Source organism: Heterodontus francisci, chromosome 49 (genome assembly GCF_036365525.1).
Source record: "Heterodontus francisci isolate sHetFra1 chromosome 49, sHetFra1.hap1, whole genome shotgun sequence".
NCBI lineage: Eukaryota > Metazoa > Chordata > Chondrichthyes > Heterodontiformes > Heterodontidae > Heterodontus > Heterodontus francisci.
Genome location: NC_090419.1, coordinates 12,004,810 through 12,031,129, shown reverse-complemented (window position 1 = coordinate 12,031,129; position 26,320 = coordinate 12,004,810). Strand labels below are relative to the sequence as shown.

The 26,320-nt window shown below is 47.1% G+C and overlaps 2 protein-coding genes across 2 annotated transcripts; both read left to right on the top strand.

The window, feature by feature from the left end:
* The first annotated feature begins 12,126 nt into the window (after positions 1–12,126).
* LOC137358425 (tubulin alpha-1A chain-like) lies at positions 12,127–14,818 on the top strand. The gene is made up of 4 exons (XM_068024382.1): positions 12,127–12,262; positions 12,713–12,861; positions 13,303–13,983; positions 14,522–14,818. The coding sequence occupies exons 1-4, from the start codon at positions 12,142–12,144 to the stop codon at positions 14,816–14,818; spliced, it is 1,248 nt and encodes a 415-aa protein (XP_067880483.1). The 5' UTR covers positions 12,127–12,141.
* Positions 14,819–19,649: 4,831 nt separating this feature from the next.
* Positions 19,650–22,503, top strand: LOC137358370 (tubulin alpha-1 chain-like). The gene is made up of 4 exons (XM_068024311.1): positions 19,650–19,866; positions 20,376–20,524; positions 20,990–21,670; positions 22,207–22,503. The coding sequence occupies exons 1-4, from the start codon at positions 19,746–19,748 to the stop codon at positions 22,501–22,503; spliced, it is 1,248 nt and encodes a 415-aa protein (XP_067880412.1). The 5' UTR covers positions 19,650–19,745.
* Positions 22,504–26,320: the final 3,817 nt, after the last annotated feature.

The following is a 26,320-nucleotide window of genomic DNA, read 5'->3' as shown; positions in this document are numbered from 1 at the left end:
ATTGCACAGTTTTAACTTTACTTCCTATTTATAGTCAAAGTATTTTTGAAAATAAATATGTATTTTTCTTGATTTTTGGGTTGTGTTTATTTAAAAGCTGCAAATCGAGCTGGATTGGGAAATGCAGGGTTAAAAATAAGCTACCTTTGCAAGATTGCAGTCATTTAGGATCTGAAGGGAAGAAATTAAATTTACCCAAGTATTTAGATCCCAGGAGGTGCTCTTGGGGCAGTCATGCCCCAGGCTGGTGCCTTTGAGTTTATTCTCCTTTGCAAACACAAACTCTTACCCTATCAGCATTCTAGCAGTCTCGTTGCCTTGCATGTGTCCTAACTTGCACCAAGACCCATTTCATCAGAACATAAGAACATAAATAGGTGCAGGAGTAGGCCATTCGGCCCCTCAAGCCTGCCCTGCCACGCAATAAGATCATGGCTGATCTGTCCCAGACTGCAACTCCTCTTTCGTGCCAGCTCCTCATAGCCCTCAACTCTCTGATATTTCAAAAATCGTAACTACCTCCTCTTTAAATACTTTCAGTTGGTCCAGCCTCCACAACTCTCTGGGGTAGAGAATGCCAGAGATTCACCACCCTCAGAGAAGAAATTCCTTTGCATCCCAGTTTTAAATGAGTGTCCCCTTCTTCTGTAATTATGTCCCCTAGTTTGAGATTCCCCCACTAGTGGAAACATCTACCCTGTCAAGCCCCCTCAGAATCTTGTACGTTTCAATAAGATCACCCCTCATTCTTCTAAACTCTAATGAGTAAAGGCCTAACCTGTTTAGCCGTTCTTGATAAGTCAACCCCTTCATCCCAGGAATCAGCCTAGTGAATCTCTTTTGAACTGCCTCCAATGCCGGTATATCCTTTCTTAAATACGGGGACCAAAACTGTACACCGTCCTCCAGCTGCGGCCTCACCAACACCCTGTACAGTTGTAACAAGACTTCCCTATTTTAAAACTCCAACCCCCTAGCAATGAAGGCCAAAATTCCATTTGCCGCCTTAATTACTTGCTGCACCTGCATGCTAACTTTGTGTTTCATGCACAAGAACACCCAGATCCCTCTGTGCTGCACTTTTTTGAAGTCTCTCTCCACTTAAATAATAGTCTGTCTTTTGATTCTTCCTACCAAAGTGCATGACCTCACACTTTCCTACATTAAACTCCATCTGCCAGGTTTTGGCCCACACACTCAACCTATCTATATCCCCTTGCAGAATCCTTATATCCTCATCACAACAGGCCCTCTCACCTATTTTTGTATCGTCAGCAAATTTGGATCTATTACACTCTGCCCCCTTCAAGTCATTTAATATTGATAGTAAATAATTGAGGCACTAGTACAGATCCTTGTGGCACTCCACTAGTTATGTCTTTCCCATCTGAAAAAGACCCATTAATCCTGACTCTCTGTCTTCTGTGAGTTAACCATTCTTCAATCCATGCTAATACATTACCCCCAATACCGTGAGCTCCAATCTTGTGCAATAATCTTTCATGTGGCATCTTATCAAATACCTTCTGGAAATCTAAATGCACTACATCCACTAGTTCCCCTTTATCAACTCTGCTTATCCTCAAGGAACTCTAGCAAATTTGTCAAAAATGATTTCCCTTTCACAAAACCATGTTGACTCTGATTGCGTTAAGCTTTTCTAAATGTCCTGCTATTTCTTCCTTAGTAATGGACTCTAGCATTTCCCCAATGACCGATGTTGGGCTGACTGGCCTAATGGATGATTCATCCATCGTCCCTGTGCTCGCTGATAATTGGGGGTCTGATGGATGCCTGAGATAGTGTCTTATTGATGGTGACTTTGATAGGTGGTGTCTCAGTGGCAGGGGTCTGACTGAGGGCAGTCTGATTAATGAGGTACTGATTGAGATTCTGCTGGGTGCGGTTCTGATTGGGAGTTTGATTCACTCACTGGTTCTGACCAGTTGTGATCTGATTAATTGGGGATTGTGATGGGTGTCTGTTAGATGGGGTCCGATTGTGAGTCTGATAGACAGGGCTTTGATTGGTAGTCTGATCGAATGAATCTGACGGATTGTAGCTTATAGACTGGATCTGACTAATGGCCAGTTTGACGCATGTATCTGATTGATGGGAGTCTTGATATTTAGGGCCTTTGAGGATACTTTGGATTAGGCAGTTTGCTAGATGTGGATCTGAATGACGGGCATGTGATTGATGGCCGTCTGATAGATGTAGTTTGTTAGATGCAGTCTGGTGGACGGGAGGTCTGACTGGTAACGTTTGATGGTTGGTGGTCTGGTCGTTGGGGATCTGACTGATGGCAGCAAGCTTGAAGGAAACAAGCTTGGTGGAGTCCAGCTTGATGGGAGTCTGACTGATAGAGATGTGACTGGTGATATAGATGTTTGGTGGTCTGAATTATGGGAGACTTATGGAAGTCTGATATGACACTAATTGATAGGGTCTATTGATGGAGGTTGGACAGATGGGTGTCTCACTGATTCGACATTGATTGTCATGAATCAGACCTCAAACATTGATGGTTGGTCATCTTGACGGGGTTTGATTGGGAATCTGATGGGTGGAAGTAGGATAGACAGGGGTCTGAATAATGAGAGTGATTGACAGATGTCTGATAGACATTGGTTGTATTTCTGCGTTCTGTTTGACGGGAATCTGATGGCAGACTGGGACACGTGTTTGAGAGTTCGATTGATGGGAGTCTGCTGGGTGAGGATCTTATTGACGTGTACATTATTGATGGCTGTTTGACAGATTGGCTTTGTTGGAGGGGCTTTTGTAGACGGAGGTCTGACAGATGCAGCTCTCCCTGATGGGACATTGCTGAAGGTGTGATGAATGAGAATCTAAATAATGTGGGCTGTATCTCTTGGGTCTGAATACTGGTGTCTGATTGATGGGATTTGTTAGAACGGGTCTCCTAAATGTGGGTCTGATGGATTGTACTCCATTGGACATGTGTTTTAAAAAAAAAAAAAAAAATCATTTATAGAATGTGAGCATCGCTGGCAAGACCAGCATTTATCACACGTTCCTAATCGCCCATCAGAAGATGGTGGTGAGACAGCTTCTTGAGTACAACTGAGTGGCTTCCAGGCTATTTCAGAAGGCAGTTAAGGATCGACCACATTGGGTCTGAAGTCACCCATCGGCTAGACTGGGTAAGGACAGCAGATTATACTTCCCTGAAGGATATTAGTGAACCAGATGGGCTTTTACGACAATCCAATAGTTTTATGCCATTACCGAGACACGATTTATATTCCAGATTTATTTAACTAATTGAATTTAGTTTCACTAGCTGCCATTGTGGGATTAGAACTCATGGCTCCAGCTTATTAGTCTAAGTCCCTGGTTTACTAATACAGAAATAACCACTCTGCTACCGTACCCAGATTGAACGGGAGGTCTGACCTTTGGGAGCCTGACTGTTGGGAGTCTGGTTGACGGCAGTCTGACGAGCAGTCTACATGATGGGGGCTGATAGATGTGTGTCCAATGGGGCTTCATTAATGGGGGCCCTATTGATGGAAGCATGTTGGATGTGGATATGAATGATGGGCATGTGATTGATGGGATTTGTTGATGGGGGGTGGTGGTGTCACAGAATGGGGGTCTAACTGATGGAGGCCTGATTGATTGATGGGAGTTGGATTGAACGTCATCAGATTGATGGGGGTGGGGGTTGTTAGATGTGGCCTATTACTTAGGGTCTGACACAAAAGTACGAGAGTTTCAAGCCTGTGTCCTTCGTACCTTGCTCTACAGCAGTGAGGCCTGGACAACATATGTTAGCCAAGAGTGATGTCTCAACTCATTCCATCTTCGCTGTCTCTGGAGAATCCCTGGCATCAGGTGGCAGGACCGTATCTCCAATGCAGAAGTCCTCGAGACGGCCAACGTCCCCAGCATATACACCCTACTGAGACAGCGGCGCTTGAGATGGCTTGGCCATGTGAGCCGCATGGAGGATGGTAGGATCCCCAAGGACGCATTGTACAGTGAGCTCGTCACTGGTATCAGACCCACCGGTCGCCCATGTCTCCGCTTTAAAGAGTCTGCAAACGCGACATGAAGTCCTGTGCCATTGACCACAAGTCGTGGGAGTCAGTTGCCAGTGATCGCCAGAGCTGGCGGACAGCCATAAAGGCGGGGCTAAAGAGTGGCGAGTCGAAGAGACTTAGCAGTTGGCAGGAAAAAAGACAGAAGTGCAAGGAGAGAGCCAACTGTGTGACAGCCCCGGCAACCAATTTTATCTGCAACGCCTGTGGGAGAGTCTGTCACTTTAGGATAGTCCTTTATAGCCACTCCAGGCGCTGCTCCACAAACCACTGACCACCTCTAGGCACTTACCCATTGTCTCTCAAGACAAGGAGGCCAAAGAAGAAGATAGATGGGGATATGATGGATCAGGTGCTGATTGTTGTGAGTTTGATAGATGGGGTCTAATGGATGGATCTGATTGGTATGATGGATGGAGATCTGGTGGACAGCGGGGGTGTGAAAGATGGTAGTGTGAATAATTTGTGTCTGATTGCTGGGGGATCTCATTGACTGGCTTCTGTGTACTTGGAGTTGATTGCTGGGGGTCAGATTGTTCAGAATCTGATAGATGGATGTCCAATGGATGGAAGCCCAATAGATGGGAGTCAAATAAATGGGGTTTTGATAGAAGGGGTTTTTATAGATGGGGTCTGATTGATAGGTATCTGATCAATTGGAGTCTAACCGACGTTGATCTGATAGATATAGAGGGAGATTTTCACAGGGAGACAGGGTTCTAAAGAGTGAAAAGGAATCCAATGGTGGAGAGAAGAGAACTGTAGGGTCAGGGGAGATCCACAGGGAAACAGGTAATCAACATGGAGAGAGGAAGCACCACAAGGAGGGTGAGAGCAGGAGGAACAGGGAGAGAGGAAAACTAATATGGGGGAAATCCAAGGGGGGAGTAGGAGGATCCAAGTGAAGAAGGGCCAACCACGGGGAGAGAAGAGAAAGATCTGCATCTATTTAGCAGTTTTCATGACCTCAAGGTGTCCCAAAATGCTTTTCAGCCAATGAAGGAGTTTTGAAGTGTAATCACCGAGAGAGGAGAATTCCACAAAGAGAAGGGGAATCCACAGCGAGAGGGATCAAAAGAAAGATTATGCTCGGCGAGTGTGGGATCTTTCAGGAACCAGCCTAGACAACATTCAACATTGGGCTGATCAAGTGGTAAGTAAATTCTCACCACACAATGACAGGCAGTGTCCAGCTCCAACAAGAGATAGTGTAACCACTTCCTCTTGACATTCAACAGCATTATCGTCGACCTATCCCCCACTATCAAAATCCTGGGGTTCACCATTGACCACAAATGTAACTGGAACAGATACAAAAATACTGTGGCTACAGGAACAGGTCAGATGCTGGACATTCTGTTGCAAATGACTCATTTCCTGACTCCTCAAGCTTTCTCCATCTAGAAGTCAGGAGTGTTACGTTACCTTCTCCACTTGCTTGGATAAGTGTAACTTCAACAACAGGCAGAAAGCGTGACACCATCCAGATGAAAACAGCCCACTTGATTGGCACCTTATCCATCACCTTAAACATTCACTCCCTCCACCAGCAACACAGCATGGCTGCAGTGTGTACCATCTACAAGATGCTTTGCAGCAACTCACCAAGGCTCCTTCAACAGCACCTTACAATCTCACAACCTCCACTGCCTAGAAGATCAAAGGCAGGAGGCCGATGGGGACAACACCACCCGCAAGTTCGCCTCCAAGTCACACACCATTCCGGCTGGGAAACATCTCACTGTTCCTTCATCGTAGTTGGGTGAAAATCCTGGAACTCCCTACCTAACAACACTGTGGGATTACCTTCACCACTCAAAGTGCAGCCGTTCAAAAACACGGCTGCACCTTCTCAAAGGTAACATGTGCTGACCTTCCCAGCGATGCCCACATCCCATGCAAGTACAATAAATACAGCCCAATAGATTGGAGTCTAATATATGTAGGCCTAAGAGGCATGGTCTGATAGCTAGAGTCTGCTTGTGGGGTGTCATTTTGATGGAAATTTGATAATTGGACGTTTAAGGGTAGGGGTCTGATTGGTGGCATCCCATTGAAGGGTTTTGATAGATATGAGTTTGATTGATGGGAATCAGATTGATTGAAAATGATAGCTGACTGATATAAGACACATGGGGTCTCCTTGATGGCAATCTGATAGATGAGGGCTGATTGATATGAATCTGCTTGATGGGTTTTCTAGGCAGTGGAGATTACAAGATTGTGAAGTGCTGTGGAAGAAACCATGGTGATTGCCTGGAGGTGCAACATTCAAGATTAATTAGTTGGGGTCTGATTAATGGGTGGTGGGTGTGCCGAGGTTAGGAACGTAGGAACATATTACTTAGGAGCAGGAATAGGCCATTCAGCCCTTTGTTCCCGCTCCATCATTTGATAAGATCGTGGCTGATCTGGTTGTGGTCTCAACTCCATTTTCTTGTCTGTGCCCCACAACCCTTGACTCCCTTGTCCATCCAAAATCTAACTCAGCCTTGAATAAATTCAATGAGCCAACCTCCACTGCTTTCAGGGAAGAGAATTCCACAGACTATCGACCCTCTGAGAGAAAACATTTCTCCTCATCTCCGTCTTACAAGGGAGACCTCTTACTCTTCAACTGTGTCCCCTAGTTCTAATCTCCCAGACAAGAGGAAACATCCTCCTGGTATCCACTCTATCAAGACCCCTCAGGATCTTGTATATTTCAATAAGATCACCTCTCATTTTTCTAAACTCCAACAGGTATAGGCCCAACCTGTTCAACCTTTCTTCATAAGATAAGCCCGTCATCCCCGGAATGAGTCGAGTGAACCTTCTCTGAACTGCTTCTAATGCAATTATATCCTTTTTCAAATAAGGAGACCAAAACTGCACAGTATTCCAGATGTGGTCTCACCAAGGTCCTGGACAGCTGCAGTAAAACTTCCCTACTTTTATATTCCATTCCCCTTGCAATAAATGCCAACATTCCATTTTCCTTCCCAATCCCTTGCTGTACCTGCATACCAACTTTTTGTGATTCATGTACCAGGACAACCCGATCCCTCTGTACCACTGAGTTCTGCAATCTCTTTCCATTTATATACTGCTTTTCTCTCCTTCCTGCCAAAGTGGACAACTTCACGTTTTCCCACATTATACTCCATCTGCCAAATTTCTGTACACTCACTTAACCTATCTATATCCCTTTGTAGACTCTTCACCTCCTCTTGACAACTTACTTTCCTTCCTATCTTGGTGTCATCAGCAAATTTAGCTAGCGTATATTGGGTCTCTTCATCCAAGTCATTAATATAGATTGCAAATAGTTGAGGCTCCAGCACTGATCCCTGTGGCACTTCACTAGTTACAGCTTGCCAACCTGAAAAAGATCCATTTATCCCTACTCTCTGCTTCCTGCTAGCTAACTAGTCCTTTATCCATGCTAATATGTCTGAATGATGGGAATCTGAGTGAATGAATCATACAGTTGGGGTCCAGTTGATTTGGGTCTCACCCTCTGCGCATGCGCTGCGTTCCGCAGTGGCAGGACTGGTTGGCGAATGCGCAGATAACGTCATTGCGAAACACGGGCAGATGGTGGGGGAATCCGGGCCGGAGAGAGCAGGGGTGGGGGGAGAGGGGGTCTGGGGAGCGGGTAGAGCGCGTCCGAAGACCTTGCTGGTGGCGGGTGCGCTCTCCTCCTTCCCCCCGCCGCCCACTCCCGACCCCCCCGCCTGCACGCTCACAGCCCCCAGCCTGCTTGCTCACCGCCGCCCCGACCGCTCGCTCACCGCCCGCTTGCCACACCCCCGATTGCTGACTCACCCACCCGCCTGCTCGTTCACTGCCCGCCCGCCCGCTCACACCCTCCCCACCCCGGCCTGCTCGCTCCCTCCCCTCCCTGGCCTGCTCGCTCCCTCCCCTCCCCGGCCCGCTCGCTCCCTCCCCTCCAGCCATTGTGTGCTGCCATGTGTTTAGGTTGCCATCGTGTGATTATTTGAGCAGCGCCATCTTTAATCCTGGCAGCTGCCTGACGTCACAGACTGTGATGTTGTAGTGTCACAGGCTGCATTTGCGCATGTGCCATTGCAGCACCACCTAGTGGTGGTGTTGTCAGCAAACGCACCCATCATCAAAATAGGGCTAGCAAAGGATTTTGCAGACAGACCGACTCCGAAGCCAAGGCCAAATAATAGCTGTGAAATAACACCTATTTATCAAAATGGATCACATTCAGATGGCATTATGTAACAATGGTCCCCACATCCTGGGTCATTCAATGAACACCCCAGGGGAGAGCCTCTTGAGTCACCTGACTAAAACCAAAACCTGGTAAGTTTTTACCTTAACAGATGTAACCCCTCTGAGAGAGTCAGAAAGCCATTCAGCCAGAACAGCTGTGAGACAGTTCCAGCTAAGCAGGAGCCCTGCTGATAACATCTTTTAACTACTGCAGCAGAGAAATTTCAAGGTCACTTTGGAACACCTCATCTGCGAAAGTGTACCAGGATTTCCACCATTGACCTCGGATTGAGGTTTAACCACAAGGAGCCAGCAACATTTAATCCTTTTCAAGGCACCGCTGAAGGATTTCCTCACGAATAGCTTCTAAAGGTTCTTTTTTAAAGCAATGGTCTCCTTTACAACATTTGGACTCTAAATGCATGCTACCCTCTACTCTCTATCTTTTCCTGTGTGTGTGTGTGTGTGAATGCGTGAGTGGGTGAAGTCATGAACATTTCTCAGTTATTGTGTAAAAACTATTTATCTTTCTTTTTTTAACCTACAAGAAAACCTTCTGTTTGTCTATTTATTTGACCCTTAAAACACTGAGGGACTAAAACACTTTTTTAAAACACTATCAGCAGTCAGTTGAGAGGTGAAAAGTGGAAGTCACACACACCACTTCCCACTGTCTGTAACAGGAGTCTGACGTATGACGGCTAATTGTTGGGAATCTCATTGATAGGATTGCTGGGGAGCTGCTTTATGGAGATCTTATTGACAGGGAACTGATCAATGAGGGTCTGATAGGTAGGATCTTACTATGGATGGGATTCATGGGTACTGATTGGTGGGGATCTGATATATTCTGAAGAAGGGTCACTGACCCGAAACGTTAAACTCTGCTTCTCTTTCCACAGATGCTGCCAGACCTGCTGAGTGATTCCAGCATTTCTTGTTTTTGTTTCTGATATATGGGGTTTGATTGATGAGGGTCTAACATAAGAACACAAGAAACAGGAGTGGGACTAGACCATACGGTCCCTTGTACCTGCTCCCCCATTCATGTTCATGTCTGATCTTCTGCCTCAACTCCATTTTCTCAGTCGCTCCCCATATCCCTTGATTTCCGCAGTGACCAAAAAGCTGTCGACCTCAGCCTGAAATATATTCAATGATGCAACAACCCACTCAGGTAGGGAATTCCAAAGATTCACCACCCTTTGACTCTAATTCTTTTTGTTCTGTTCATGGGATGTGGGCATCACTGGCAAGGCCAGCATTTCCCCCCCCCCCCCCCTCCCTAATTGCCCTTTGAGAAGGTGGTGGTGAGCTGCCTTCTTCGACTGCTGCTGTCCATGGGGTGTGAGTACACCCACACTGCTGTTAGGGAGGGAGTTCCAGGATTTTAATCCACAGTGCAGGAAAACGATAATAGTTCCAAGTCAGGATGGCGTGTGGCTTGGAGGGGAACTTGCAGCGGGTGGTGTTCCCATGCGTCTGTTGCCCTTGTCCTTCTAGGTGGAAGAGGTTACAGGTTTGGAAGGTGCTGTCGAAGGAGCCTTGGTGAGTTGCTGCAGTGCATCTTGTAGATGGTACACACTGCTGCCACTGTGCGTCGGTGGTGGAGGGAGTGAATGTTGAAGGTGGTGGATAGGGTGCCAATCAAGTGGGCTACTTGTCCTGGATGGTGTCAAGCTTGGAGTCACACTCATCTAGGAAAGTGGGGAATATTCCATCACACTCCTGACGTGCCTTGTAGATGGTGGAGAGGCTTTGGGGAGTTGGGAGGAGAGTTACTCGCCGCAGAATTCTCCCCGCAGAATTCTGACCTGCTCTTGTAGCCACAGTATTTATGTGGCTGCTCCAGTTCGGTTTTTGGTTAATGGTGACCTCCAGAATGTTGATAGTGGGGAATTCAACGATGGTAATGCCATAGAATGTCAAGGGGAGATGGTTATATTCTTTCTTGTTGGAGACAGTCATTGCCTGGCACTTGTGTGGCGCGAATGTTACTTGCCACTTATCAGCCCAAGCCTGAATGTAGTCCAGGTCTTGCTGCATCTGGACATGGACTGCTTCAGTATCTGACAAGTTGCGAATGGTACTGAACATCGCACAATCATCAGTGGACAGCCCTACTTCTGATCTTATGATGGAGATAAAGCAGTTGAAGATGATTGGGTCTAGGACACTACCCTGAGGAACTCATGCCGCGATGTCCTGGGGTTGAGATGATTGGCCTCCAACAACCACAACCATCTTCCTTTGTGCGTGGTATGACTCCAACCAGTGGAGAGATTTCTCCCTGATTCCCATTGACTCCAATTTTGCAAGGGCTCCTTGATGCCAGGCTCGGTCAAGTGCTGCCTTGATATCCAGGGCAATCAATCTCACCCCAGGGTCTAACAATGAAGGTCTGACTGCAGTGAGTTTGATCGGAGTTACTCTGATTGATGGGTGCATGATTAATAGGAATTTGACAGACGAGGTCTGATTGATGGCAATGTGTTGTATGGAGCTGATTGCTGAGGATCTGAAAGATGGCTCTCCGGTCCCTGTGCTCCGATTCATGGGAATCTGAGAGATGGAAGTTGTGAGATGGTCCCTGAGTAAGGAGTGCATGACTGACGGGGGTTTCTCTGGTGCAGGCCTGTTAGATGGGGGTTTGATTTATGGGGATTTGGCAGATGGGACTGTTGTTGCTGGATGCCTCTTTGAGGGAGGAGTGACTGACGGGCGTCTGAAGGACGGGATGTGATTGTTGAGAATCTGCTTGTATTGATCTGTGGAGAGTTGATTGGGATCTGATGGATGTCAGTGTGACTGAGGTGGCCCTGACTGGTGGGTGTCTCATTAATCGCGGTTTGATTGATGGGCAAAAATGGCTCCCTGTTGCCTAGTGCTCTTCCAATAATAGATTGTTGCGACTTCTTAGTTCCGCCTTTTGCACAAAGAACCAATCAGCATGGAACACCGTCGAACCTTCTTTGTTATTGTTTCTCTAAGCAACCGCAGTGTTTTGTTTTCAGCGGCCAATCAGAGCTCGGTTCGTTTGATTGGAACGTTCCATTGGGCGCGGTATAAATAGCGGGAGCGGGAAACACAGAGCACATTCTCAAGAGCTGCAAGAACAGAAGGAGATCATGGTTAGTGCTTGCGGAGTAGGCATGGGCGATGTTCTGAATCGTGCCAAATGGATTCACAGGGATAGTAAGATCCATTGAGAGCGCGAGTGCGAATTCAATGGGAGAGTGGGATCCACTGGGGGGGGGGGGGCGGAAGGGAAGAGGAAGGAGAGCCAATGGGAAAGAGCGGGAATCCACAGGAAGAGGAGCAAACCCTGGCGAAACAGAAAGGTTGACCGGTTAGGACAGGTAATCCCCAAGGAAAAGGAAATCAACGAGGCGAGTGGAATCCACAGTGAGAGCGGGATGCACAGTGGGAGGGAAAGCCACAGGGATATCCAAAGGGAGGCAAAGGAGGAATAGGGATCCACCAATGATGGAACCATAGAGTTCGAGGCAATCCAGGGAAGTGATGGACTGATCCACAATGAATGGCAGCTTCCATTGGGAGTAGGATCAAGCCCTAAAGAAAGTGGGAGGATCCATCAGGGGGCTGGTACAAATCACAGAGAATGGTTGGGATCAACTGGATACCGTTATCGAATGTGTTTCTTTGCACCTTTCTCTTCCCACCTATACTAACTATCAAGCATTGCCTTTCATCCTATGTAAAACATCACCTGTTCTTCCCTCTTTAGCGTGAGTGTATTTCAATCCACATTGGCCAGGCCGGTGTGCAGATCGGCAATGCTTGCTGGGAGCTGTATTGCCTGGAGCATGGGATCCAGCCGGATGGACAGATGCCCAGTGACAAGACCATTGGGGGTGGCGATGACTCCTTCAACACCTTCTTCAGTGAGACGGGGGCGGGAAAACACATCCCCCGAGGCGTGTTTATCGATCTGGAGCCCACTGTGATTGGTAAGCGGAGTGATTGTTGATGGGTTGGTCATAAGAACATAAGAAATAGGAACAGGAGTTCAACTCCACCTTCACGCCAGTCCCTGTATGCCTTGATTCTCTGAGAGCAAGAATCTGTCTATCTCAGCCTTAAATATATTCAGTGATGGAGCATTGACAACCCATTGGGGTAGAGAAATACAAAGACTAATAACCCTTTGAGTGAAGTAATTTCTCCTCATCTCAGTGCTTAATGATCAGCCCCTTATTCGTAGACTACCCTCGTTTTCTAGATTTCCCAATCAGGGGAAACAACCTCAGTGTCTGCCCTGTCAAGCCCCTTCAGAATCTTGTATGTTTCAATGACAATGAGTCAGTGCTCTCATTAAACTCTGAAATATGCCCTGAAGGCATCAAATTTGCTAGAATGTTCTGTTTTCATGCTTTTAAATCTCTGTTCCCTGTCCCCAGATGAGGTCCGTACCGGCACCTACCGACAGCTCTTTCACCCCGAGCAGCTCATCACCGGCAAGGAGGACGCGGCTAATAACTACGCGCGGGGACACTGCTCCATCGGCAAGGAGATTGTGGATCTGGTCTTGGATCGCATACGGAAGCTGGTAAGTTGTGTAAAGGCGGACAATGTCAAATTCCAGCAGCACCCAATGCCTCACCATTTACCACTGGCCACTATCCCGTTATCTTTGTCCAAATGAAATCTTATAAACGGCCATGTGATGCAACTATACTACGCATTCACTCCAATATCACTACTGATGTCTCTCCAATACTCCTTGTGACCAGTAACATTCATGAAAAGAGGCTGGGAATTTCCTTGACATTGCCTTCCCCAACCCGAACTACACAGATAGTGCTGGCACCTCTTTCCATCCTTCTTTCCCCACTGCTTCCACCTGGCTGCCATTATACTTTCCCTCCAGGCTCCCTCAGGCCCATCTCACCACCTCCCATGGCCCCGTGCCACCAGGTGGTCACTGTTCTTTGGTGACAGATGCAATCTCTTGCTCCTTTTTAATATTTTGTACATTGTTTACCCACAGGCTGACCAGTGTACAGGACTGCAGGGTTTCCTCATCTTCCACAGTTTCGGGGGTGGGACCGGCTCAGGCTTTACTTCCCTCCTGATGGAGAGACTCTCCGTCGACTACGGCAAGAAATCCAAACTGGAGTTTTCCGTTTACCCCGCGCCACAGATTTCCACCGCGGTGGTCGAGCCGTACAATGCCGTACTCGTCACCCACTGCACCCTCGAGCACTCTGACTGCGCCTTCATGTTCGACAATGAGGCCATTTACGACATATCTCGGCGTAACCTTGACATTGAGCGACCGACCTACACCAACCTCAACCGTCTCCTTGGACAGGTAGTGTCATCCATCACGGCGTCGCTGCGGTTCGACGGTGCCCTCAACGTGGACCTGACTGAGTTCCAAACCAACCTGGTCCCCTATCCCCGAATTCACTTCCCTCTGGTAACCTATGCGCCCACTATTTCGGCCGAGAAGGCTTACCACGAGCAACTGTCGGTGGCGGAGATCACCAACGCATGCTTTGAGCCAGCCAACCAGATGGTGAAGTGCGACCCCCGCCAGGGCAAGTACATGGCGTGCTGCATGCTGTACCGTGGAGATGTGGTGCCCAAGGATGTCAACGCTGCCATTGCAACCATCAAGACCAAGCGCTCGATCCAGTTTGTTGATTGGTGCCCGACTGGGTTCAAGGTAAGTGTGTTTTGTTTTGTCCAATCCATGGAGCCCTGGCCAAACATGGATTGTGTCAATCTCATCTCACATGTGAACAGTATGTCTGTTCAGTCTGGATCAAAACTTTTCCCTCTATTCTGGAAGTGTAAAGTAACAGACACTCTCCATCGCTGGCCCAAAGAGGAGCTCTCTCTGAGGCTGTCAACAGAATTCTCTCAGCTTCAATCCTTGATTGCAGGCTTGACAGTCCCAGGAGAAGTCCTGCCTTGAAATGAGAAAATGTCTTCCTGACAATCAGGGTCACATTTGAAAAGGTGCAATATGGAACTCAGTTAGATTCTGAATGCAGCCTCACTGCATCTTCGATCAGAAACTGAAGCTTCAAACCTAGAAGAGCCCAGTGAATAACTGGAGCTTATTCTCGTCCAGTGAAAGATGCAACCCAGTTCATTACTTTAGCATTTTTAGAATCTATTTGGCAACAAACAGATCTGATTTTGAAGCTTCTGCTTATGTAGCTGAATCTAATGTAATCTCTTTCCTCCCCACTGCACAGGTTGGCATCAACTATCAGCCCCCGACGGTGGTGCCAGGGGGCGATCTGGCAAAGGTGCAGCGAGCCCTCTGTATGCTGAGCAACACCACCGCCATTTCCTTGGCTTGGACCCGCATCAACCTCAAATTCGATAAGATGTACGCCAAGCGGGCCTTTGTCCACTGGTACGTGGGGGAGGGGCTGGAGGAAGGGGAGTTCCAGGACGCACGGGAGGACATGGCCTCACTCGAGAAGGATTATGAGGAAGTGGCCATCGATTCTTCCTCGCTGGACAGAAGGGCAGAGGAGGAGGAATAATATTCATTAGTTTAGATAGTAAAAAGATTTTATTTCACATTGACGTGATAGAATAATATTGATTTAGAGAGTAAAAAGATTTAAAATCTATTTCACATTGATGTTATAAATTATATTTGAGAATAAATTTATTTTTCAATGATTTTGGGTGTGTGTGTTGATTTAAAAGCCTTAAATGCATGACAAGAGAGTGAGAAGCACAGTGTAAAAGAAGAAGACTGAAGATAATAAAAGAGGATCAATGACCCAGAAAGTGGGTTAATCAAACTCCACAGGGCTGCAGACCAGGAGTCACAGAGCACTCCAGTCATTAAAACACTGTCCACTGATCCTGGTGGCTCTGACTGATAATGGGACTGATTAATATGGGTCTCTCTGCATGGGATCTGATAGGGGGGGGGGGGGGGGTGTCTGATCGATTGGAAATGTAGTATTGGAGATCAGTTTGAGGGGATTCTGATCAATAGGGTCTGATAAATGTGAGTCTGATTAATGAGGCTCTGCATGATGGGAATCTGATAGATGGGATTCACATTGATGGAGTCTAATAGATGGGAATCTGAGTAATGTGGGTGGGAATTCGATTGCTAGGATACCATAAACGTGGGTCTGATTGATGTATGTCACTGACAAAGTTTGACAGAACGGGGTCTGATAGATGGGGGTCAGAATGATGGAAAATGATGGATTGGGGTCAGATGGGTGGGAGTCTGATGTATGAGGGATGGATTTCTGGGCATTTGATTTATGAGATCCAATAGAAAGTGGAGATGGGGCCAATCATTGCAGATTGTTGGTGGTTGCTCAGATTGGGACCTGATACCTGGAAATTTGATAGATGGTTATCTGATTGATGGGTAGAAATTACTTGGCTGCAAGTGCAGAGTATTCCATACGTGTATATATACATATATCTATGCTCTTGCAGCCACTGTACTTATATGGCTACTCCAGTTCAGTTTCTGGTCAATAGTAACCCCCAGGATGTTGATAGTGGGGTACTGATAGTGGGGTAATGCCATTGAATGTCAAGGGGAGATGGTTAGATACTCTTCTGTTTGAAATGGTCATTGCCTGGCACTTGTGTGGCGCGACTGTTACTTGCCACTTATCAGCCCAAGTTTGGATATTGTGCAGGTCTTGCTGCATTCTTGCACGGACTGCTTCAGTATCTGAGGAGTTGCAAATGGTGCTGAACATCGTGCAATCATATGAACATACAATTAGGAGCAGGAGTAGGCCACTTGGCCCTTCGGGCCTGCTCCGCCACGCAATAAGTTTATGGCTGAACTGATTACACCACATTTCCACCTACCCACCCTGATAACCTTCCACCCCCTTGCTTCCCAAGAATCTATCTATCTCTGCGTTAAAATATTCATGGACTCTGCTTCCACTGCTTTTTCAGGAAGAGAATTCCAAAGATTCACGACCCTATGAGAGAACAAAGTTCATCTCATCTCTGTCTTAAATGGGCGACCCCTTATTTCTAAACCGTGACCCCCAGTTCTAGATTCTCCCACAAGGGGAAACAATCTTTCCACATCCACCCTGTCAAGACCTTAGGATCTTATATGTTTCAATCAGGTCGCCTCTTACTCTTCTAAACTCCAGTAGATACAAGCCTAGCCTGTCCAACCTTTCCTCACAAGATAGCCCGCCCAATCCCGGTATTAGTCTAGTAAACCTTCTCTGTACTGCCTCCAACGCATTTACATCCTTCCTTAAATAAGGAGACCAGTACTGTACACAGTACTCCAGATGTGGTCTTACTCATGCCTTGTATAGCTGAAGCATAACCTCCCTACTTTTGTATTCAATTCCCCTCGCGATAAACGATAAGATTCTATTAGCTTTCCTAATTACATGCTGTACCTGCATATTAACCTTTTGCAATTCATGCACTAGGACACCTAGATCCCTCTGCATCTCAGAGCTCTGCAATCTCTCACCATTTAGATAACATGCTTCTTTTTTATTCTTCCTTCCAAAGTGGACAATTTCACACTTTCCCACATTATACTTCATTTTCCAGGTCTTTGCCCACTCACTTAAGTTATCTCTATCCCTTTGTAGCCTCCTTATGTCCTCTTCCCAAGTTACTTTCCTACCTACTTTTGTGTCATCAGCAAATTGAGCAACCATACCTTCGGTCCCTTCATCTAAGTCATTGATATAAATTGTAAAATGTTGAGGCCCCAGCACAGATCCCTGTGCACACCACACTTTACATCTTGTCAACCAGAAAAAGACACATCAGTAAACATCCCCACTTCTGACCTTATGATGGAGGGAAGGTCATTGATGAAGTAGCTGAAGATGGGTGGTCCGAGGACAATACCCTGAGGAACACCTGCAGTGATGTCCTGGGACTGAGATGATTGACCTCCAACAACAAGAAACATCTTCCTGTGTGCTAGGTACGACTCCAAGTGTCACAGAGTTTTCCCCCTGATTCCCATTGACTCCAGTTTTGCTAGGGCTCCTTGATACCACACTCAGTCAAATGTTGCCTTGATGTCAAGGGCACTCACTCTCACCTCATCTCTTGAGTTCAGCTCCAAAGAGAACGGACCCATAGGGAGGGGCTCTCCATAGGGACAGTGAGGGGAGGTCCACAAGGAGACAGGGGGTGTAATGTCCTACCATGGGAGAGAAGGAGGAATTCCACTTAAAGGGAGGACATTCGAGTGGGCAAGGGATATTCACAGGGATCGAAAGGGGGAATCCATAGGAAAATAGGATCCACAGGGATAGAAAAAAGATCTGAACGTAAAAGGGATCTCCATGGAGAAGGAAGATGCCAGAAGGAATTGCAAATGTACGGGCAGGAAGAAATCTACTAGGAGTGGTGAAATCCACAAAGAGAAGAGAAGAGAGAAGGATGGACTTGGACTGAATGATCGAAAGGAGATGGGAGGGTTCCATAGAGAGAGAAGTATCATGAAGTGCAGAATGAGAGTGAGTGATGAATCACAGAGTGAGAACGGGAATCAATAGGGGGAGGGGAAATCCAAAGGGAGGGCGGAACCCACAGGGAGAGAGATCTAAGTGGAGAGAGAAGAGGAATTCACAGGCAGATAGGGAGTCCACATGTAGAGAGCAGTCCACAGGGAGAGAGGAACCACGCGAAGAGGAGCATGAACAGGGAGAGGGAACTCCATTAAGGGGCATGATAATCCACAGGTTGAGGGATCCACAGGACAATGATGCTCAAAGAGTGTGGGATTTTTCACGACTATGTACAGTTCCTCAAACAGTGAGCAGCTCACACTGAGAAACAGATAAACTGGAATTGAGGAAACCCACAGGGAGAGGGGAGTCCAGAGGGAGGGAGAAGGCACAGGGATAAAGACTGTCCACAGGCACTAAAGGCAGTGGGAAAGCCACAGGTAATGTGGGAGCATGTGGAAGATAGCAAGTGGACAGGTTCCACAGGATACCATGACGGAATGCGTTGCTTCCCCTTCCAGCTCCACCGATTGCATTAGGCATTGCTCTCTTACTGTATAAATATTCTAGTATTCGCCGGACACGCAGATGCCCAGTGAAAAGCCCATTGGCCGTGGCAATAACTCTTGAATGCCTTCTCCCGTGAGACAGAGGACTACCTGCATGCCAAACAGCAATATGACCAATGCTGAGCATCTGAAAGATGGGTCTCTGGTCCCTGAGGTCTGATTGATGGGAATCTGAGCGAGGGGATCTGTTTAATGAGTGTATGATTGACAGAGTCTGAATGATGGGGTTCCTTTAGTGCAGGCCTGTGTGAAGGGGGTCTGATTTCTGGGGATCTGACAGATGTGACGGATGGAAGAGATGAAAATCTGATTGAACATGGTTGTGACTGATGGTGTGTGATTGATCTGTGGGGTTGATTCTGATCTGATGGATTGAGTGTGATTGAGGTGGCCCTGATTGGTGGCTGCCTTTTTAATCATGAATTGATTGATGGAGATCTAATTTACAAAAATGGCTCCTTGTTGTTTCGTGCTCCTCCAATAATAGATTGTTGCGAACCCTTAGTTCCGCCTTTTGCACAAAGAACCAATCACCACTGAGCACCATTGTATCATCTGTGCAATTGTTACACACTCTTTTGTTCTCAGAGGCCAATCAGATCCTGGTTCAATTGATTGGAATGTTCTACTGGGCACAGTATAAATAGGGGGAGGGTCAACACACAGAACATTCTCAGGAGCTGTAAGAACAGAAGGAGATCATGGTGAGTGTGTGCGGACATATGCAAAGGCGATATTGTGCATCGATCCAAAGGGGTCCGCCGGGATAGTAAGATCGATAGATAGACTAAGTGAGTGTGAATTCCATAGGAGAGTGGGCTGCATCAGGAGAGTAGGAATTCACTGGGAGAGACCGGGAATCCACAGGAGGTGTAACAATCCACGACCGAAGAGGAAACTTAAACTGCTGGGAAAGAGGTAGTCCCCAAAGAAAGGAAAATGAACAAGGTGAAGGAATTGCACAGTGTGAGAGAGAGATGGATAGCAGGAGGGCAAGCCGTATTAATCAGAAAGATCCACAGGGAATGGATATAAAGGAGGAATAGGGATCCAGAGAGGACGGAACAATGGAGTCTGAGGAAATCCACGGAAATGATCCACAATGAATGCAGGCTTCTATTAGGATCAGGAGCAGGAAGTAGGAGAATCCATCAGGAGGCAGGTAGAATTCACAGGGAATGGATGGGATCCACAGGTTACTGTAATGGAATGTGTTTCTTTGCACCTTTCTCTTCCCACCTATACTAACTATCAAGCATTGCCTTTCATCCTGTGTAAAACATCACCTGTTCTTCCCTCTTTAGCGTGAGTGTATTTCAATCCACATTGGCCAGGCCGGTGTGCAGATCGGCAACGCTTGCTGGGAGCTGTATTGCCTGGAGCATGGGATCCAGCCGGATGGACAGATGCCCAGTGACAAGACCATCGGGGGTGGCGATGACTCCTTCAACACATTCTTCAGTGAGACGGGGGCGGGCAAACACATCCCCCGAGGCGTGTTTATCGATCTGGAGCCCACTGTGGTTGGTAAGCGATATGATTGTTGATGGGTTGGTCATAAGAACATAAGAAAGAGGAACAGGAGTAGACCATTCGGCCTGTTGAGCCTGCTCCACCGTTCAATTTGATCATGGCTGATCTTGGACTTCAACTCCACTTCATGCCCACTCCCCAGAGGCATGATTCCCTGAGAGCAAGAATCTGTCTATCTCAGCCTTAAATATATTCAGTGATGGAGCATTTACAACCCATTGGGGTAGAGAAATAAAAGACTAATAACCCTTTGAATGAAAAAATTTCTCCTCATCTCAGTCCTTAATGATCAGCCCCTGATTCGGAGACTACCCTCGTTTTCTAGATTTCCCAATCAGGGGAAACAACCTCAGTGTCTGCCCTGTCAAGCCCCTTCAGAATCTTGTATGTTTCAATGACAATGAGTCAGTGCTCTCATTAAACTCTGAAATATGCCCTGAAGGCATCAAATTTGCTAGAATGTTCTGTTTTCATGTTTTTAAATCTCTGTTCCCTGTCCCCAGACGAGGTCCGTACTGGCACCTACCGACAGCTCTTTCACCCCGAGCAGCTCATCACCGGCAAGGAGGACGCGGCTAATAACTACGCGCGGGGTCACTGCTCCATCGGCAAGGAGATTGTGGATCTGGTCTTGGATTGCTTACGGAAGCTGGTAAGTTGTGCAAAGGCGGACAATGTCAAATTCCAGCAGCACCCAATGTCTCACCATTTACCACTGGCCACTTCCGCATTCCCTTTGTGCAAATGAAATCTGATAAATGGCCATGTGATGCAAGTATACGACACATTCACTCCGATATCAGCAGTGATGTCTCTCCAATATTCCTGTGACCAATCAACGCATGCGTTGGTGATCACCACCACATTCATGAAAGGTGGCTGGGAATTTCCTGGACCCTTCCTTCCCCAACCCGAACTACATGCGTAGTGCTGGCACCCCTTTCCACCCTTCGTTCTCAACTGCCTCCACCCAGCTCCCAAAACACTTTCCCTCCAGGCACCCACTGACCTATCTCACCACCATCCACGGCCCTGTGCCACCAGGTGGTCACTGTTCTTTGGTGACAGATGCAATCTCTTGCTCCATTTTAACCTTTTGTACTTTGTTTCCCCACAGGCTGACCAGTGTACAGGACTGCAGGGTTTCCTCATCTTCCACAGTTTCGGGGGTGGGACCGGCTCAGGCTTTACTTCCCTCCTGATGGAGAGACTCTCCGTCGACTATGGCAAGAAATCCAAACTGGAGTTTTCTGTTTACCCCGCGCCGCAGATTTCCACCGCGGTGGTCGAGCCGTACAACGCCGTACTTGTCACCCACTGCACCCTCGAGCACTCTGACTGCGCCTTCATGTTCGACAATGAGGCCATTTACGACATATCTCGGCGTAACCTTGACATTGAGCGACCGACCTACACCAACCTCAACCGTCTCCTTGGACAGGTAGTGTCATCCATCACGGCGTCGCTGCGGTTCGACGGTGCCCTCAACGTGGACCTGACTGAGTTCCAAACCAACCTGGTCCCCTATCCCCGAATTCACTTCCCGTTGGTAACCTACGCGCCCACTATTTCACCCGAGAAAGCTCACCACGAGCAACTTTCGGTGGCGGAGATCACCAACGCATGCTTTGAGCCAGCCAACCAGATGGTGAAGTGCGACCCCCGCCAGGGCAAGTACATGGCGTGCTGCATGCTGTACCGTCGAGACGTGGTGCCCAAGGATGTCAACGCCTCCATCGCCACCATCAAGAGCAAGCGCTCGATCCAGTTTGTTGATTGGTGCCCGACTGGGTTCAAGGTAAGTGTGTTTTGTTTTGTCCAATCCATGGAGCCCTGGCCAAACATGGATTGTGTCAATCTCATATCACATGTGAACAGTATGTCTGTTCAGTCCGGATCAAAACTTTTCCCTCTATTCTGGAAGTGTAAAGTAACAGACACTCTCCATTGCTGGCCCAAAGAGGAGCTCTCTCTGAGGCTTTCAACAGAATTCTCTCAGCTTCAATCCTTGATTGCAGGCTTGACAGTCCCAGGAGAAGTCCTGCCTTGAAATGAGAAAATGTCTTCCTGACAATTAGGGTCACATTTGAAAAGGTGCAATATGGATCTCAGTTAGATTCTGAATGCAGCCTCACTGCATCGTCTATCAGAAACTGAAGCTTCAAACCTAGAAGAGCCCAGTGAATAACTAGAGCTTATTCTCGTCCAGTGAAAGATGCAACCCAGTTCATAACTTTAGCATTTTTAGAATCTATTTGGCAACAAACATCTGATTTTGAAGCTTCTGCTTATGTAGCTGAATCTAATGTAATCTCTTTCCTCCCCACTGCACAGGTTGGCATCAACTATCAGCCACCGGCGGTGGTACCAGGTGGTGATCTGGCAAAGGTGCAGCGAGCCCTCTGTATGCTGAGCAACACCACCGCCATTTCCTTGGCTTGGACCCGCATCAACCTCAAATTCGATAAGATGTACGCCAAGCGGGCCTTTGTCCACTGGTACGTGGGGGAGGGGCTGGAGGAAGGGGAGTTCCAGGACGCACGGGAGGACATGGCCTCACTCGAGAAGGATTACGAGGAAGTGGCCATCGATTCTTCCTCGCTGGACAGAAGGGCAGAGGAGGAAGAATAATATTCATTAGTTTAGATAGTAAAAAGATTTTATTTCACATTGACGTGATAGAATAATATTGATTTAGAGAGTAAAAAGATTTTAAATCTATTTCACATTGATGTTATAAATTATATTTGAGAATAAATTTATTTTTAAATGCTTTTGGGTGTGTGTGTTTATTTAAAAGCCTTAAATGCATGACAAGAGAGTGAGAAGCACAGTGTAAAAGAAGAAGACTGAAGATAATAAAAGAGGATCAATGACCCAGAAAGTGGGTTAATCAAACTCCACAGGGCTGCAGACCAGGAGTCACAGAGCACTCCAGTCATTAAAACATTGTCCACTGATCCTGGTGGCTCTGATTGATAATGGGACTGATTAATATGGGTCTCTCTGCATGGGATCTGATAGGGGGGGGAGGAGGGGTCTGATCGATTGGAAATGTAGTATTGGAGATCAGTTTGAGGGGATTCTGATCAATAGGGTCTGATAAATATGAGTCTGATTAATGAGGCTCTGCATGATGGGAATCTGATAGATGGGATTCACATTGATGGAGTCTAATAGATGGGAATCTGAGTAATGTGGGTGGGAATTCGATTGTTAGGATACCATAAACGTGGGTCTGATTGATGCATGTCACTGATAAAGTTTGACAGAATGGGGTCTGATAGATGGGGGTCAGAATGATGGAAAATAATGGATTGGGGTCAGCTGGGTGGGGGGTCTGATGTACGAGGGATGGATTTCTGGGCATTTGATTTATGAGATCTGACAGAAAGTGGATGGATTGATGGGAATCTAAGAGGTGGGGCCGATTGATGCGGATTGTTGGTGGGTTGCACAGATTGGGATCTGATAGCTGGAAATTTGATAGATATAGTGATCTGATTAATGGGCAAGAAATGGCTTGGTTGCAAATAGAGAGTATTCCACATGTGTGTATATATATATATCAATATATATATCTATGCTCTTGCAGCCAAAGTACTTATATGGCTACTCCAGTTCAGTTTCTGGTCAATGGTAACCCCAGGATGTTGACAGTGGGGGATTCAGCGATCATAATGCCATTGAATGTCAACGGGTGATGGTTAGATTCACTCCTGTTGGAGATGGTCAGTGACTGGCATATGTGTGGAGCGAATGTTACTTGCCACTTATCAGCCCAAGCCTGGATATTGTCCAGGTCTTGCTGCATTCCTACACGGACCACTTCAGTATCTGAGGAGTTGTGAATGGTGCTGAACCTTGTGCAATCATCAGTGAACATCCCCATTGCTGACGTTATGATGGAGGGACGGTCATTGATGAAGGAGCTGAAGATGGTTGGCCTGAGGACAATATCCTGAGGAACTCCTGCAGTGATGTCCTGGGGCTGGGCTGATTGACCTCCAACAACAACAATCATCTTCCTGTGTGCTAGGTACGACTCCAAGTGTCGCAGAGTTTTCCCCCGATTCCCATTGACTCCAGTTTTGCTAGGGCTCCTTGATGCCAAACTCAGTCAAATACTGCCTTGATGTAAAATGCACTCACTCTCACCTCATCTCTTGAGTTCAGCTCCAAAGAGAAGGGACCCATAGGGAGGGGCTCTCTATAGGGACAGTGAGGGGAGATCTACAAGGAGACAGGGGGTGTAATGTCCTACCATGGGAGAGAAGGAGGAATTCCACTTAGAGGGAGGACATTCGAGTGGGCAAGGGATATTCACAGGGATCGAAAGGGGGAATCCATAGGGATAGAGAAGAGATCTGAAGGTAAAAGGGATCTCCACAGAGAAGCAAGATACCAGAAGGAATTGCAAATGTACGGGCAGGAAGAAATCTACTCAGAGTGGTGAAATCCACAAAGAGAAGGAATCTACTGGAAGAGAGAAGGATGGACTTGGACTGAATGATTGAAAGGAGATGGAAGGGATCCATAGAAAGAGAAGTATCATGAAGTTCAGAATGAGAGTGAGTGATGAATCACAGAGTGAGAACGGGAATCAAGACAGGAAATCCAAAGGTAGGGTGGAACCCACAGGGACAAAGAGAGATTCAAGTGGAGAGAGAGAGGAATTCACAGGCAGATAGGGAGTCCACATGTAGAGGAGAACTATGGGAAGAGGAGCATGAACAGAGAGAGGGAACTCCATTACGGGGCATGATAATCCACAGGGTGAGGGATCCACAGGACAATGATGCTCAAGAATGTGGGATCTTTCAGGACTATGTACAATTCCTCAGACAGTGAGCAGCTCACACTGAGAAACAGATAAGCTGGAATTGAGGAAACCCACAGGGAGAGGGGAGTCCAGAGGGAGGGAGAAGGCACAGGGATAAAGACTATCCACAGGCGCTAAAGGCAGTGGAAAAGCCACAGGTAATGTGGGAGCACGTGGAACACAGGGTTCCATAGCAAGTGGACGGGATCCACATGATACTGTGACGGAATGCGTTGCTTCTCCTTGCAGTTCCACCGACTGCATTAGGCATTGCTTTCTTACTTCATAAATACTCTCGTATTCACTCCTCTTGTGTCTTTCGATCCACATTAGCCAGATCAGTGCAGATCGACAGAAAAGACAATTGGTCGTGGCAATGACTTCGTGAATACCTTCTTCCGTGAGACGGGGGTGAGGTGCCAACCTGGTGAAGCTGCAACAGAGGACTACCTGCATGCCAGATAGCAATATGAGAAATGCTGAGCATCTGAAAGATGGGTCTCTGGTCCCTGTGGTCTGATTGATGGGAATCTGAGCGAGGGGCTCTGTGTAATGAGTGTATGACTGACAGGGTCTGAATGATGGGCTTTCTTTGGTGCAGGCCTGTGTTAAGGGGGTCTGATTTCTGGGGATCTGACAGATGGGAGTCATGTTGATGCCTGCCTGTTTGAGGGAAGAGTGACTGACAGATGTGACGGATGGAAGAGATGAAAATCTGATTGACACGGTTGTGTCTGATAGCTTGTGTTTGATCAGAGGGGTTGATTGGGATCTGATGGATTGAGTGTGATTGAGGTGGCCCTGATTGGTGGCTATGTTTTAAATCCTGAATTGATTGATGGAGATCTGATTTACAAAAATGGCTCCTTGTTGCCTAGTGCTCCTCCAATAATAGATTGTTGCGAACCCTTAGTTCCGCCTTTTGCACAAAGAACCAATCACCACTGAGCACCACTGTATCATCTTTGCAACTGTTACACACTCTTTTGTTCTCAGAGGCCAATCAGAGCCTGGTTCAACTGATTGGAATGTTCTACTGGGCACAGTATAAATAGTGGGAGGGTCAACACAAAGCACATTCTCAGGAGCTGTAAGAACAGAAGGAGATCATGGTGAGTGTGTGCGGACGTATGCAAAGGCGATATTGTGAATCCAGCCAAAGGAATCTGCAGGGATAGTAAGATCGATCGAGAGATTAAGTGAGTGTGAATTCCATAGGAGAGTGGGATAAATTGAGAGAGTAGGAATTCACTGGGAGAGTACAAGAGATCTACTGGGAGAGAGTGGGAATTCACAGTAGGAGTAACAATCCATGACCAAAGAGAAAACTTAAACTACTGGGAAAGAGGTACTCCCCAAAGAAAGGGAAAAGAAAAAGTTGAGGGTATTCCACAGTGTGAGAGAGAGATGGATAGCAGGAGGAAAAGCTGTAGTAATCAAAAAGATCCACAGCGAATGGATATAAAGGAGCAAAGGGGATCCAGAGAGGTTCGGAACATGGAGTCCGAGGCAATCCACAGAAGTGATCCACAATGAATGGAAGCTTCTATTTGGATCAGGAGCAGGAAGAAGTAGGAGAATCCATCAGGAGGCAGGTAGAATTCACAGGGAATGGATGGGATCCAC

What these genes read in the sequence shown, in the direction of transcription:
- LOC137358370 (XM_068024311.1), top strand. Translation starts at nt 19,746, where the DNA reads ATGCCCAGTGACAAGACCATCGGGGGTGGCGATGACTCCTTCAACACA. An exon ending in TCTGGAGCCCACTGTGGTTG is followed by an intron (nt 19,867 to 20,375) that starts GTAAGCGATATG and finishes CCCTGTCCCCAG; the next exon opens with ACGAGGTCCGTACTGGCACC. An exon ending in TGGATTGCTTACGGAAGCTG is followed by an intron (nt 20,525 to 20,989) that starts GTAAGTTGTGCA and finishes GTTTCCCCACAG; the next exon opens with GCTGACCAGTGTACAGGACT.
- LOC137358425 (XM_068024382.1), top strand. Translation starts at nt 12,142, where the DNA reads ATGCCCAGTGACAAGACCATTGGGGGTGGCGATGACTCCTTCAACACC. An exon ending in TGGATCGCATACGGAAGCTG is followed by an intron (nt 12,862 to 13,302) that starts GTAAGTTGTGTA and finishes GTTTACCCACAG; the next exon opens with GCTGACCAGTGTACAGGACT. An exon ending in GGTGCCCGACTGGGTTCAAG is followed by an intron (nt 13,984 to 14,521) that starts GTAAGTGTGTTT and finishes CCCACTGCACAG; the next exon opens with GTTGGCATCAACTATCAGCC.